This window comes from Physeter macrocephalus, chromosome 17 (assembly GCF_002837175.3).
Source record: "Physeter macrocephalus isolate SW-GA chromosome 17, ASM283717v5, whole genome shotgun sequence".
NCBI lineage: Eukaryota > Metazoa > Chordata > Mammalia > Artiodactyla > Physeteridae > Physeter > Physeter macrocephalus.
The window spans coordinates 4,685,580-4,700,902 of record NC_041230.1 but is presented as its reverse complement, the minus strand read 5'-3'; the positions used below and the strand labels follow the sequence as shown (position 1 = coordinate 4,700,902).

Sequence of the window (15,323 nt, the reverse complement as noted above, 5' to 3'; positions counted from 1 at the left end):
GAAAACCAGCCACCACAAGAAGCCTATGGAAGTCCCGCCCCCGGACGGATAGTTGCGTGCGCATCATCCGGGGCGGGACTTCTGGAGTTCCTTCCTGTCTTTGGGGGGCTCTCTGGACGTTCAGGAGTTCCGGGCTTAAACGGCGCTTGGCGGGCATGGAGGTGACCGAGCGAAAAAGCAGGCGGAGAGGGTCAGGGATGAGCCCGGCTCAGATGGGTGATGCGTCTCCCAGGCCCCACCCGGTGGTGCGCCCGTTCAATATGTGGAGGTGAACATAAAGTCTGGAAGCAGAGGAAGGGGACAGGGTTGGAAATATCAAAGGCATGGGTGTGGATTGGACCAGGGCATGGCCTGGGGATCAGATTGAGGAGGGAGTCTTAAGATTGTTACTTGAGATGGGCCGTGTGGTGAGGGAGGGGAGGGCTGAGAGTTGGAGGGCAGGGCATGAGGGCTGGTGCTGGCATCCCTGATGCTCCCTCCAGAAAAGAGCAGACCTGACATAGGAGGGATTCTGGGCTATGTCTGTAGAAAGGGAGGCCTGGATGGAGTAAGGAGCTTTCCTTCTGTAGAGCCTGCAGTGAGTGTGTGCTGGTGTGGATTCTCCACTTGCAGGTTCTGCCAACCCTCAGGGCCACTCAGGCAGGCTGGTGCAGCCAGTGGGTCCCAGACAAGGGCACTGCCAACTCACCTCCACCTCTCAGGGCAAGAGGCATGATCCACTGCTGCAGTCAAGGGTTCCCAACAAGCTCCGTTTTGAGGATTATTTAGTGATAGGCCTGGTGCTGAACGGACTAATAGCCGACCTGCCTGCTCAGCCCCTCTCCATGACTCATTAACTTAAGAATGTATGAAAACTAATTTAAACACTAATTAATCAATAGTCCTCTAAATACATACACACAGGCAATTAGAAATGAGCCTGTTCACTCAGTTAAAATTATGCAAACACTTTTTAAATGGCTTGGCATCGATTTACCTCTAGGTATTTGCTTACAATGCAAAGTTCTATATATGATATCCTCTGAAATCTTAAAAAGAAGTAAAAATGAAGACCCTAAGTTTCAAAACTCTGCCGCTTCACTTGCACTGAAAATATGTACAAAACTACTGATCCTATGTACAATCATAGCTGATACATGGTATGTCCTCCTTACGTTAGATCCCTATGAGGTTGGAAGCATTCTTATCTTCATAAGCATTTTCTTTTCCCTGAGGCTCAGGGAGGCTCAGTCCTTCTCCAGTGTCACTCAGCTAGTAAGAGGCAGTACTGTTTTCTGAAGAACTGACCTTAGACTGTCAGGCTGAGATCCCGTTATACCAGGGCAGGGCAAGGCTGGGGTGGTGGTCCAGCTCAGCTGTAGGATCCTACAATGCTACCCATTTCTCATGGCTTCCTTCTTCCCCAGGGTCCCACGGCAGTGGCAGAAATGGTTATGGATCCTGTACAGGTGAGTGGAGGGGTCCTACCTTTCACCCATCCCAATTATCACCCTGATGGTTTTTTCACCCTAATATATATGCCCTCAGGGAATGGTAGCTCCCAAGACTTCTGTCCATTCTCCCTCTCTCGCATCTATAGATCATGTGCTTTCACCAGGCCCAGGATCCTATATTTAGAACCAGGTTACATGGAACAGTTCCATTTCTGACAACTGATGGGGTAAGGTGTGGCAGAGAGTCCTGACTACAGGATGCAGAATGTTCAGACAGTTGCAGGTGAGACTTAGCTGGAAAGGTCAGGGAACTGCATGTCTCTGTTATATCTAGTGGAAATGGGGAGCTGAGTGAGGAGTACACAGGTATGAGGCCTTGAATGATAGCCTGAGGTCCTGAGCCTCTACTGAGGAAGGTGGGAGGTAGGGAAAGTTTTAAGCAGAGGAGAAAGGTGCTATGACCTAGCCTAACAGGCTTCCTCTGGCTGCAAATTGGAAGAAAGTTGGGGCTGGGGGTACGGATGAGTGAAGGCAGGAATATTTGGCGGGGGGATTTCCTGCAGCAATCCAGGTGAGTGTTGGTGGTGTTACACAAGAATGCTAATTGTTCAGATGGAGGATCGGTTGGTTTCTGGATGTATTTTGAACTAGAGCTGCCCATGTTTTATGTAATGGAGAGTGAGGGACTCAAGGAAGTGGGCTGAGAGGAAGAATTGGGGATGACTTCAGGTTTCTGGGCTTGTTAAGAAGGATAGATGCCTCATCAACTAAAATGGGCGAAGTCAACTTTAGGAGGAATGTTCAGGTGGAATAAGAAGAGTCCGTTTTTGTCCATGCCACAAATGTTCCAGAGACTCCCATGGGGAGGTGTTGAGTGGGCACTTTTACACAGAGGGCTGGAGTTCAGAGGACGGATTCAGGATAGAGACGGCTACAACAGAGTGGCCAGTGTGTGGACTAGGATGAAGCTGAAGGTAAGTATTAGGCGGCATCATTTCTAATTTATGGTGGTGATGCCATTAGAGGACAAGGAGTGAGAATGAAGGGCCTCAGGACTAGGTCTGTGGGTTGGGTACCTGACTGGTGGTGATGCGCATCATGAAGACAGATGGGGGAGCAGAGTGTCCTTGTCTGTGCATGACAGCGGGATGTAGGCATGAGAGGCTTCTGAGGCCAGAGTGGACATGAGATGGATGTTGAGGGAGGAAATGGGATCAGCTAGGAGAGTTGCTAGACTTAGGATGCAGTGACAGTGTGGGTGGGGAGGTCGGTGTACCTGGGCTTCACGTGAGGAGAGAAGGTGCTGACTGCTTATGGGACAGTTCGTGCAACACGGAAGAGGGAGAGGGCTAAGGGGACATGAGGTCTCACATAGGAAGGGTGGCTGGGGAGGAAGGAAAAAACAGGGCCAAGCGGTGAGACCTTCTAAGCAGGGCTTGGGGCAGGCCCTGGCCCCAGGGGACTTTGGTGTTCAGGGGCAGGACTGGGCTGAGATGAATGCTGGATGCATTTCCATTCACTGCCTGGATTCCATGTGCAGAGTGCCCTGTAAGGAGGTGAAGGAAGTGCCTATGGTGTGGGCTGGGGCTGTCTGTGGCACTGTCACTGTGGAAGGGTCAGAGTCATGAGGAAGGTGCAGTCCACCGAGTGAGATGCAGGTAAGGAGGAGTGTGAATGGTTGGCCCTGGGCCCTGGCACTGGGCGCTTGAGGACAGGGACGAGTCTGAATTTGTCTGAGGGTCAACACCTGGGGGACCCCAGGGAAACTGTGTGGCAGGAGAGGGGTAGGGCCCTGCATGCAGGTCCACACCTTAGATGGTGGTTTTCTGCTCCCTCCCCCATGTGTTTTATGCTGTGTGCTGGACACAGTGATCAATGGTAATGAGGAGAGAGCAGGCACTGGTGCCACTGGGACCTGGTATAACTTCCATGGTGGGACGCGTGGGAGGACGATGAGCAGGGACGGATGTGTAGGGGGAGGGCTGAAGGGTCCTGGAAAGGGAAGTGCATCAGTGATTGCACCCACAGGATTTTAACTTGTGGAGGCGAGTGAGTCGTGATACAGAGAGGCCAACGACATTGAAAGACAGTTTTATTACTTATATTTCCCAAGAGGAGGAGGTACACTATGTAACAGGGCCACCTGGAGAAGCACCAGATTCGGTCAGGAGGCATGAGCACAAGCTAAGGGACACCAAAGGTCAGAGCCTTTATTAGACTTTTGAGGGAAATGCAGGGAGGATTGAATGAAAAGTTTATGGGTGACTAGTTTGTATAATTCTGTGTATCTGGGGTATGGGAACTGTCCCTGGCTGTCTGTTACCTGGCCCTGGGCTGCTTTAGGGCAGGGGATATACTGACCTGGTGCGTGAGAGTTAGTTAAGGAGTTGGTTGAGAGTATGGGCTCTGGATTGCAAGGGAGATGTAAACAAATTTGGCCATTAGTTTAGCCCTGTAATTAATGGATGGCAAATAGATAAATACAGAATCCACAGAAATATAGTTAAAACAAGAAGCTGTTCATGAACCATGCTCTTCCAATTTTGACATTAAAGACAGTTTTATTACTTATACTTCCCAAGAGGAGGAGGTACACTATGTAACAAGGCCACCTGGAGAAGCACCAGATTCGGTCAGGAGGCGTGAGCACAAGCTAAGGGACACCAAAGGTCAGAGCCTTTATTAGACTTTTGAGGGAAATGCAGGGAGGATTGGATGAAAAGTTTATGGGTAACTAGTTTGTATAATTCTGTGTACCTGGGGTATGGGAACTGTCCCTGGCTGTCTGTCACCTGGCCCTGGGCTGCTTTAGGGCAGGGGATATACTGACCTGGTGCGTGAGAGTTAGTTAAGGAGTTGGTTGAGAGTATGGGCTCTGGATTGCAAGGGAGATGTAAACAAATTTGGCCATTAGTTTAGCCCTGTAATTAATGGATGGCAAATAGATAAATACAGAATCCACAGAAATATAGTTAAAACAAGAAGCTGTTCATGAACCATGCTCTTCCAATTTTGGCAGGACCGTGTGGTCTTTGAGGACGTGACCCTGTATTTTTCCCAGGAGTGGGGCCTCCTTGATGAAGCTCAGAGACACTTGTACCATGCTGTGATGACGGAGAACTTTGCACTTGTGACCTCCCTAGGTAAGGTCCACACGCTCACCCAGTGCCCTGGGCTGTGTTCTGTTCTTTCCCTTTTCCCAGGGGGCAGCTCTGTACTCCCCACACAGAGACCACAGGTACTGCTTCCTTTCCTGGTTTCCTGGCATATGTGTTGTTGGTGCCTTCCTCTTGCTGACATTTCTTAGTGCCTCCTGTGCCAGGAATTTTAGCACCAACCTAGTTACTAATTTGGGGAACCAGTGATTATTACTACAGTCTCCCCTGTGAAGTTCTTATAATAGAATGCCGAAAGCCCTGTGTTGGATCTCTGTCTATGTGTGCTGGCCCCTTCTTTTTCTGTCTTTCACATAAGACTAACCTCTTTCAGGTGCCACATCAATGCTCACCTGCAGCAATGGGGAGGACTCTGGGTACCTGCTAGTCTAGTGTGGCCATTACTACATCAATGGCAGGAGACACTCAGAAGTACCCGGGCTTGGTGTGAGGTCCTGGGAAAGGGTGTGATGTCAGAGCTGGGAACCTGTTCTGTGTTCACCATTGATTGATACTCGGACCAATGCCACACCTCATTTCTTCCCCATTCTTATTTCTTCTGTCACACTCCAACCACACTTTTGTGACTCTCACTTGTCACATGTTCTGTTTCATTGCTCCCGTTGCAGTGTTCAACATTTGACCTATATGTAAGATGTCGTGAGGTCTGCATGTATCCTTAAATAGTCCTTGAACTTTAGCATTTCTTTTGTATCAAGTATTTCTAGGTCTGGGCACAACCTTCGACACAGTGCTCACCTGTTACCAGTAGCCATGGCCATGTTGACTTGGAGGTGTGCCTCTCCTCCCTGCACTGGTGTGAATGTGTTCCCCCATGTTCCATATGTTGAAAACCCCATGCCTAAGGTGACAGTATTAGGAGATGGGGCCTTTGGGGTGATTAGCTCATGAGGGCTCTGCCCTCATGAATGAGATTTGTGCCCTTATAAAAGGGACCCCACAGAGCTTCCTAGCTCCTTCCACCATGTGAGGACACTATGAGAAGTCTGCAACGCAGGAGAGTGCAGGCTGATCTATGGGTTCCAGTCTCCAGAAGTGTGAGAAATCCTTCTGGTTTTATAAGCCAGCCAGTCTGTGGTATTTTGTCATAGCATCCCAAATGGACTGAGACAGTAACTCTTCCTTCAGTCCTTGCCTATTGTCAGGGCTGTCTCATCATGGGAGCTACGCAGGTCCATCTCTGCACAGCAGACCTTCCTCTCTCTGGCTTTAGTCTTCGGTGTGTCATTTCTGATGGGGCTGCCCCTCCTACCAAAATCATCATGCACTTCACCAGCATTTCTCTGCTTACAGGTTGTTGGCATGGAGCCCAGGATGAGGAGGCACCTTCTGAGCAAAGTGTTTCTGTAGGGATGTCAGAGGTTGGGACTCCAAAGCCAGATCCATCCACCAAGAAGGCCCAGCCCTATGAGATGTGTGACCCACTGTCCAAAGACCTTTTGCACCTACCTGAGCATGATGGAATGTACCCCGATGAAGGGCTGTATATTTGTGGGGCAAACCTTTTCCAGCACCAGAAGGAGCAGATTAGAGACAAACTTTCCAGAAGGGATGAGGGGCAGCCTTCATTTCTTACCAACAGCAGCATTCACTCGGCAGAGAGGACCTTGACATGCAGCAGAGATGGAAAGGACTTCCCAGGCAGCATAGGCCTTCTGCAGCAGCTGACCCCTCACAATGCGGGGAAGCCACAGAGGGACACTGAGTGTGGGGAAGCTTTTGATAGTAGGCAGAGTGATTACAGGTGCACTCAGTGTGGGAAAGCCTTCCGTCAAAAACAGATCCTTGTTGAGCACCAGAAAATCCACACTGGTGTAAGGCCTTATGAATGCAGCAAATGTGGGATGGCCTTCATTAGAAAGTTTCACCTTGTTCAGCACCAGAGAATCCATACTGGAGAAAGGCCTTTTCAGTGCAGTGAATGTGGGAAATGCTTTAGGTACAACTCCACACTCATTAGTCATCAGAGAGTTCACACTGGATTGAGCCCTTATGAGTGCAGCAAATGTGGGGAATTCTTCAAGTACAATGCCAACTTCATGAAACATCAGAGAAAGGATGAAGGGCAGCCTTCATTTCTTACCAACAGCAGCATTCACTCGGCAGAGAGGACCTTGACATGCAGCAGAGACGGAAAGGACTTCCCAGGCAGCACAGGCCTTCTGCAGCAGCCGGCCCCTCACAGTGTGGGGAAGCCACACAAGGACACTGAGTGCAGGGAGGCCTTTGGTAGACGGAGTGATTACAGGTGTGCTCACTGTGGGAAAGCCTTCAGCTGAGAAAAGATGCTTGTTGAGCACCAGAAAATCCACACTGGAGTAAGGCTTTATGAGTGCAGCAAATGTGGGGAATTCTTCAAGTACAACGCTAACTTCATAAAACATCAGAGAATTCACAATGGAGAGTGAGTGCAGAGAATGTGGAAAATTCTTTAGATACAACTACAGACTGGTAAGACATGAGAGAATTCACACCGGAGAAAAGCCTTATGAGTGCAGTGAATGTGGGAAATCTTTCATGTACAGCTCCACATCCATTAGACATCAGAGAGGTCACATTGTAGGAAGGCCTTATAAGTGCAGTAAATGTGGGAAATTCTTTCAGGATAACTCCACTCTCACTAAACATCAGAGAGTTCACACTGGAGAAAGGCCTTATGGGTGCAGTGAATGTGGGAAATTCTTTAGGTACAAGTCCAAGCTTATTAAACATTGGCAAAACCACAGTGGAGAAAGGTCTTACGAGTGCAGTGAATGTGGGAAAGGCTTCAGGTGCCACTGCAGACTCATTAGACATAAGAGAGTTCACAGTGGAGAGAGGCCTTATGAGGGCAGCGAATGTGGGAAAGCCTTTAGCCATAAGAATGTACTTCTTCAGCATCGAAAACCCATACTGGAGAAAGGCCTTATGAGTGCAGAAAATATCAGAAGGCCTTCATTAGGAAGTCCTACCTCATACATCAGAAAATCCATAGTGAAAACGATATGAGTGCCCTTAATATGGCAAACTCTTTTTTTTTTTTGCGGTACGTGGGCCTCTCACTGTCGCGGCCTCTCCCGTTGCGGAGCGCAGGCTCCAGACACGCAGGCTCAGCGGCCATGGCTCACGGGCCCAGCCGCTCCACGGCACGTGGGATCCTCCCGGACCGGGGCACGAACCCGCGTCCCCTGCATCAGCAGGCGGACTCCCAACCACTGCGCCACCAGGGAAGCCCTAGCGAACTCTTTAAATACAACTCCAACCTCATTCAGCAGAGAATTCACAGTGGTAAAAACCTTATGAGTTCAGAGAGTATGGTAAATTCTTTAGGTACCACTCCAAACTACTTACACTGGAGAAGCACCTTATGAGTTGATGTTGGAGTGGGCCTTATGAGTACAGAAAATATGGGAAATTGCTACAGCTCCCCACTCATTAGACATCAAGAGTTCACACTGGAGGAAGGCCTTCTGAGTGCAGTGAATGTGGATAAGTCTTTAGGTGAAACGTCAGGCCCATTGCACATCACAGATTTCACAATGCAGAAAGACCTTGTAAGTACAGTGAATATGGGCATATGTTCAGCCAAAACTTCCACCTCATTCAGCACCAAAAATTCACAACAGGGGGAGTGCTGCAAATGGGGAAAGACTTCAGCAAAATATCTGCTCTAATCTATCTTTAATAGTATCCTAATATATATATATTTTTTACACTTTACATTTTTGATTGTGGCAAAATACATGTAACAAAGTTTACCTTCTACCTTTTTAATTGTACAGTTTAGTGTGTTTAAAAATTCAAGTATTTGTGCAACTAATCTCAAGAATTCTTTTCATCTTGCAAAAATGAAACTATGCCCATTAAACAACATCTCTTCCTATGCCCTCTCTATCGGACCTGTCTCTATGAATTTGACTACTCTGGATACTTTATATAAGTGTAATCATACATTTTTCATCTCTTTGTAACTGGCTTATTTAGCTTAGCATAACTTCCCCATGTTGAAGCATCTGTCAGCACTTCCTTCTGTTTTGAGAAGGCATCAGAATTGACCCACCGAAGACATGGGGAAGGGTGCTGATGGAGTCAATACTACCTTGCCAGATATGATTTTTGTAGAGGAAGAGATTTAGATTTTAGTAACACCTTTATTGTGGTACTGACATACAACAAACGGCATTTATTTAAAATGTAAGATGTATTTTCACACGTGTGCGTAATGGGACCATCACCAAAGTCATGATAATGAACATGTCTGTCATAGAGTTTCCATTGGCCCCTTTGTATTCTCTCTCTCAGCCCTAGCCAACCTGCCATCTCTAGGGAGACATTATAGTTTTTTATTTTTTTTAATTTTTTTTTGGCTGTGCCACGCATCTTGCGGGATCTTGTTCCCTGACCAGGGATTGAACCCGAGCCCTCAGCAGGGAAAGTGCGGAGTCCTAACCCCTGGACCTCCAGGGAATTCCCAATATAGTTTTTATTTTCTAGAATTTTATATAAATGGAATCCTATAGTTACTCTTGTATGGCTGCTTTCACTAAGTGTATAAATATATTTTTAGTGTTATCCCTTTTGTGTGTGCAAAAGCATGGCATCATATAAGAATAAACAAGGCTCTGTCATGTAGTAAAGCTATGTGTTCTGACAGGCACTTTGAGAAAAAGTTGTTTAAAGTGGGAAAGTGAAGTTTAAATTCAGTTTCATAGGAAATTAATATCTTAAAAAATTTTGAACCATCTGCCTCGTAAACAAGCTTCCACTGACACATCTTTCTAGATTTTTATTTGACTTTTTTCTTGTAGTGTCTTTCAGCTATGTCTCTGTCATAAAAGTTCTTAGCGCATTTTAAAATCATTAATCATTTTGTTGTGGTAAAATACACATAAAATTTATCATCTACCATCTTTAAATGTTCAGTGATGTATCTCGGCAGGAGATGGCATGTGATAATTAGCTGTCCTTTAGAGCTAGGCCTCATATTTTGAAAGAAATCTTAGAGAGTAATAAATATTATTTCAATAAAAGTGTTGTTTGCTAGGTTGGAATGCAATCACTGATTATCAAGGCAGGAAAGATACCCGTCTCCAATTCTCCCTCATGCCCTGTCTGGGGTCTTTTCTTGCATATTGAATGTCATGAAACAGCCTCTAAAATTTCAGTCTATTTGACAGTCAACAAGACAGCTGACAGCTATGTGTGGACAGAGAGTGTCATGCTATAGTGTGTCTGTTTCAGTGTGTAGATTTGGGAACTTGCTGTAGTTCATAGAGTCTGAAATTACAGGTCCCTAATCTTTGTGGGCTTTTCCAAGACTGCTCTCCAAATCTGGGTGCGATTTAAGAGTAAGCAAGCCCTGTCCCATGGTTGGAGCAGGGAACTCCTTTTCCCAGTGTCCCTGAGGGTGCCTCTTGGCTTTTAATAGGCCAGGTAGGAAGTAACTCATTCTGGGAGAGATAGTAAGCGGTGTTCGCAGCGGAAACTACATTACCCAGAAGTCTCTTCGGTGCGCGGTCGCCGCTGCACAGCCTTGTGGGTAGAGTAGTTTCCACTACGGGTGTTAGCTGTGCTTTCTCAATGTTCCACATTGAGAAATCTGGTAGTTCCAGATTGTGGCTAAAGGCCAAGCGAGGGCGTGAAGGGCTCTGGGAAATGAGGTTCTTAGGCTGTAAACCCGGCAGGGCTTCTCTGCCTCTTGAAGGCGTTATACCCAGATTTCCTTGGACTGTAGTCTATAGCAAGTCACAGAAATGTTTAGAGACATATTATTTCAGACTGCATGAATTGCAGCAAATTTCCAAAGACTGCACATAGAAAGGGATCCACCGTACCATGTTACTTGTCGTCCTCTCATAGCTGTCGGCTATCTTGCTGCTTGTCAAAAACATGTACACTCCCGCTTTTCATGAGTTTCAGTAGCTTCGCTCAAGCGCAATATAAAAAGCCCACAGACAGGGCTTAGGATGGTGAACTTGGAGAAGGGATGTCTGGAGGCACCAGAAAGGGTGACGATGTGCCCCTGATTCCCACAGAAAACATCCTTCCTGCCTGAATAGTCAGTGATGGTGTTTCAACAACATTGCTATTTAAGATAATATTACTTCATGTCTGAGATATACACCATTTGGAGACTTCCCTGGCAGTCCAGTGGTTAAGATTCCACTCTCCCAATGCAGGGGGCATGGGTTCGATCACTGGTCGGGGAACTAAGATCTTGCATGCTGCACAGCAGGGCCTAAATAAATAAATAAATAAATAAACTCTGAGATTACTCCATTTCTTTTAAGAAATGTGAAACCTCTCTAAAAGAAGAGGGACTTATCACATGCCATCTTCTGCTAGGACAGCATATGCCTCTCTGAGAATTTGACCACGTGTGCAAAGGGGCCATCTTATTCCTGACATAAAGGTTTGGGATTCTATGCTCTCATTTCCTTGCTGGAAAATGGTTTGTCATTTCACCTGTAATTGCAGCAACAGTATACACAGGGAGTTGAGATTATCTCTGGGAAAACAGTTGTTAAATGGATATTACTAAATGTTATTAATAATAATTTTATAGGTTTTCAAGGAAAGTGGCAGAAATGGTTCTAGAGAAATTTATCTGTGACAGTGGAGGAAAAAAAGGTAAGAAATCAATGAAGTCTGAAAAAGAGTCACTTGAGTCTGAGACGTCAGAGAATGAAGCTCAGACTTCAAGGCTTGCTGAAACCTTAGCCACACTCAGAGTTTGGTTCCAAAATGTGATTATTTTTTTTAAATACTTGAAAACATGATGCATTAACAGCTTGGAGGGAGAGGTAAAGACAATATTTAAAAAGAGTTGCCAGAGAGGTAAAAATGAATAAAGAAGTTGTGCTGTTGTGTATTTACTGATGAACAACTGTTCAATGAGCACTAACAAGGATTCAGGTCAAGAATAGGTGCATGACAGACATCAGGAATAGGATTGCCAGCTGTTCTGCATATAGAGCACACATCCTGTATCCTGTATTGATACTGTCAGAACGCCCTAAATATCCTGTATTTAGCTTTTTACAATACATTACAAAAACTCAGCAGCTAGAGCTATTTTTCTCTCACTGTAATTGGCAGTTAAATCACTTAGTGGCAACATTAGCTCATAAACATAGCCCCAGAAATAACCTTCTGGACAATGCCTTCTGGTGTCTCCTTAGGGTCTGGCTAAGGAAGAACAAAAGAGGGTACTAATAATTAAAGTGTTTATTTTTCATAACAGGAAGGCAAAGACTGTTCTTTAGCCCAATTCCAAAATCTTGAACAAGAAAACATGGTTTTTTAGAGATAACTTCAGATAACCTGTGAAAGCCAGCCAGTCAGCAACAGCCTCACCCCAGTAAACTGAAGCTTCTGAAAATTCGCAAATAATTGATAGTCCCAACCTTCTAGAATTCAGCCTATCAGTGTTCAGGCCCCAGTCCTGAAAGACAGCCAATCAGTGACAGCCCCAGCCCCTAGGTAACAACCAATCAGTAAGTGCCTCACTATAGCAACCTTGCTTGTGAAAGTCCTAGTCAACAGTAGTGAGCAGAGTAACACACCTGGAAGTCCATCAATCACTAAACATGCCCATTTCTGAAAGTCTGCCAATTCCTGAATGCCAGACTTCCCAAAAGCTCCTATGAGACCAGCTCTGGCTTTTTTTGAGGTGACTGCCTGACAACTAGAGCAGACAGGCGAACAGAATGTTCCCCCTCCCCCGCTTTTTTTTTGTATCAGATACCAAGTTCAATTCACTGTTAGTTCACAAGTTTGAAAACCTTTCAACGGTTCAACCTCTGTTAGCAGTTATGAGTTTGGACTTGTAACAGACAAACTGACACACATGTGAGATTTCAAAGGCAATGTTTTCTATTCTTGCTGAAATTGCTATTATCTATTTTTTGTATATACTGAATATAAAAATGCAAAATGCAAATATAAATTTTGTGATGAATTTTCTTAAGAGTGGATATTTATTAAATGTGGTAAAAGTCCTCTTTGAGGTCTCTGAATGATATACAATTGTTCATTCAATATTGAAAATGATGGACAGAGGTAAATCAACATTACTAAAGTTAAGCATGAGAGTTATATGATTTCCTCAACAAGTATTAAAGCAAGTGAAAAAGTAATTGTTACGAGAAATTCAGATTAAGAAGAGAAAATAGTAACAGGAGAAGTTGTAAGGCGCTTCCACACTGTGTATCATCAGTCCTCCAGCTCACACTACTGTTGAGCCTGTGTCTCACTAATCAACGTTCAATGGACAAAAGGAACAAGATAACTTGGATGTATCCACTGTAGAAGCTATGTTACAACCTCTTATGTTTACTGTGGAAGTCCCACTGAAATATGGTTTATACTGTCACCGCAGACCCTAGCGTTCCACCAGGTGCAGTACCCACAGATGTCCATGTGCCTTGCTGCTCAAGGGCAACTTGAGTCCGTGACGACGTGGTAAATCAGCAGTAGGTCTAAACTCTGCTCTGTGTTGATTTTCTTGGCTTTTCGTTCTCAGTTTGACACCTGGATTTTGTTGATAGTTCCCTGTTGAGATACTTGGGTGAATCAGGCTATTCCTTTTCATACCTTTTTTGACGTCCTTTGAGTTACTGGTTGTTTTTGTTTTTCCTGTGCTGTCTAAAAATATAGTTTCTCATGAGAAGTTGAATCACAGGGTAGAACACAGGCACTACCCTATAGGCCTGTTGTTCAGGCCAGCCTCACAGACCAGTGGGTTTGCAGTTCTCATAGTACTGGAGGCTACATGGACAAACTTTCCTGCAGGTTACCAATAAACCAAATGAAGTCTCCTTCCGTCTTAAAATTGTTGTACTGAGAGCTGGGCTATAAGCTAGAGAGAGCATTCTCTCTGGTATCCGCATGCCAGGGCAACACGGTGGGTCTGTGTGGTGAGGAGCCAACCATCAGGTTAGGGACCTGAGGTCCACAAGCATTCCATACCTACTGATCACTGCCTGCCCTCTGGGGTGGTCTAAGTCTAAATCTTCATATTCTTGTTACAATCCTAATTCTTGTGCCTGTTTCTTTTTCTTTCTTTCTTTTTTGTTTGGCTGCGCCAGGTCTTACTTGCAGCATGCGTGATCTTTTTAGTTGTGGCATGCAAACTCTTAGTTGCAGCACCGGGATCAAAACCGGGGCCCCTGCATTGGGAGCGTGGAGTCTTTTAAAAAATATTTATTTATTTATTTATTTATTTATTTATTTTTGGCTGTGTTGGGTCTTCATTGTTGCACACGGGCTTCCTCTAGTTGCGGCGAGCACGGGCTACTCTTTGTTGCGGTGCACAGGCTTCTCATTGTGGTGGCTTCTCTTGTTGCAGAGCATGGGCTCCAGGCGCACAAGCTTCAGTAGTTGTGGCACGTGGGCTCAGTAGTTGTGGCTTGCGGGCTCTAGAGCTCAGGCTCAGTAGTTGTGGTGCACGGGTTTAGTTGCTCCGTGGCATGTGGGATCTTCCCGGGCCAGGGCTCGAACCAGTGTCCCTTGCAATGGCAGGCAGATTCTTAACCACTGCGCCACCTGGGAAGCCTGGGAGCACTGAGTCTTAGCCACTGGATCACCAGGGAAGTCCCTTGTGCCTGTGTTTCCGAATAGCGTAACTGTACCAAGGATGATTTGAGCCTTCAATGGCCACTCTGGGGGACACTTTATTTGAACAAAAGGGTTAATTTGTAAGACATCTTTGAAAGTAAAGGAAATAAGAGTTCTCAGGCCCGATGGATAGTATTTTTTCTTAGTATGCAGAGGACTCTAAATTCTGAAATAAAAGTTACATCACTAAAAGATTCTTTGGCCAAAACTAATGAGCAAGTCGACAAACTCAGCAGGAACAAAGGAGACTCATTCCCCTGTAAATCCACCCTCTCCTTGTCCTGCAGTAGCCTGCCACATCCAGCACTCCCACCCCCTTATCCTTCTGATCTCTCTCCTCAGCACCTCTCCCCCTACTCTCTCCCTTGCTCAGACCCCCTACTGTAACCGAGCAAAAGCCAAACTGACATTGGGTGTTTGCAGCAAAGTAAGGGTTTGTTGCAGGGCACCAATCAAGGCAGTGGGAGACAAGTCTGACACCCACTGCAACTGGGTCTTTGAGTTGTGGGGTTTTAGAGGGGAGGAACAAAGAAGCTGGGGTTAATCGTCATGTTGTGATGTTTCTTAATCATAGTTTCAGGAATAAGGATGCCTATTGTTTATGAGTCTCTGGTCTGGTGGTCCATGACCTGGAAGTTCTGTTAGCTCATCTTGCCCTGGAGAAACACCCCGGTGTGTACATTAACGGTGTTATCAACAACGGCAATTTTAGTCATCTGACTCTGGTTGATTAGTGTTCAGTTAGCACAGGATTGAGGTAGAAAGGGACAAGAAAGGGAAGCGAGTTTTGGATAGAGAGGTTAATCATAAACTCAGCAGGGGAACTCGGTTTTAGGAGGACTCAGTTTCATCACCTTTTCCCATCTCTCATAAAACCCCAAATGCCAGTTACCTCTAAAGATCCACCCCAGCCACCATGAGTCAGGCATGCAGAAAATTTTAGAATTTAAACCTTGTACCTGAGCTGAATTAAGAGGCATAACTGGGCTTCCCTGGTGGCGCAGTGGTTGCGCGTCCGCCTGCCGATGCAGGGGAACCGGGTTCGCGCCCCGGTCTGGGAGGATCCCACATGCCGCGGGGCGGCTGGGCCCGTGAGCCATGGCCGCTGAGCCTGCGC

The 15,323-nt window shown here is 46.0% G+C and overlaps 1 protein-coding gene and 1 pseudogene across 1 annotated transcript; both read left to right on the top strand.

Annotated features, from left to right (window-relative positions):
• Positions 1-151: 151 nt before the first annotated feature.
• Positions 152-6,888, top strand: LOC102986251 (zinc finger protein 547-like). Its single transcript, XM_055079242.1, has 4 exons — positions 152-268; positions 1,407-1,448; positions 4,495-4,576; positions 5,903-6,888. Exons 2-4 carry the CDS (start codon positions 1,428-1,430, stop codon positions 6,886-6,888), a joined length of 1,089 nt encoding a protein of 362 aa, XP_054935217.1. The 5' UTR covers positions 152-268; positions 1,407-1,427.
• Positions 6,743-9,132, top strand: LOC114484119 (zinc finger protein 548-like; annotated as a pseudogene).
• Positions 9,133-15,323: the final 6,191 nt, after the last annotated feature.

Bases quoted from the DNA above. Each gene is read 5' to 3' on its own strand.
- LOC102986251 (XM_055079242.1), top strand. From the start codon at position 1,428: ATGGTTATGGATCCTGTACAG. The intron at 1,449-4,494 runs GTGAGTGGAGGG...TATTTTTCCCAG, and splicing joins TGGTTATGGATCCTGTACAG to GAGTGGGGCCTCCTTGATGA. The intron at 4,577-5,902 runs GTAAGGTCCACA...CTCTGCTTACAG, and splicing joins TGCACTTGTGACCTCCCTAG to GTTGTTGGCATGGAGCCCAG.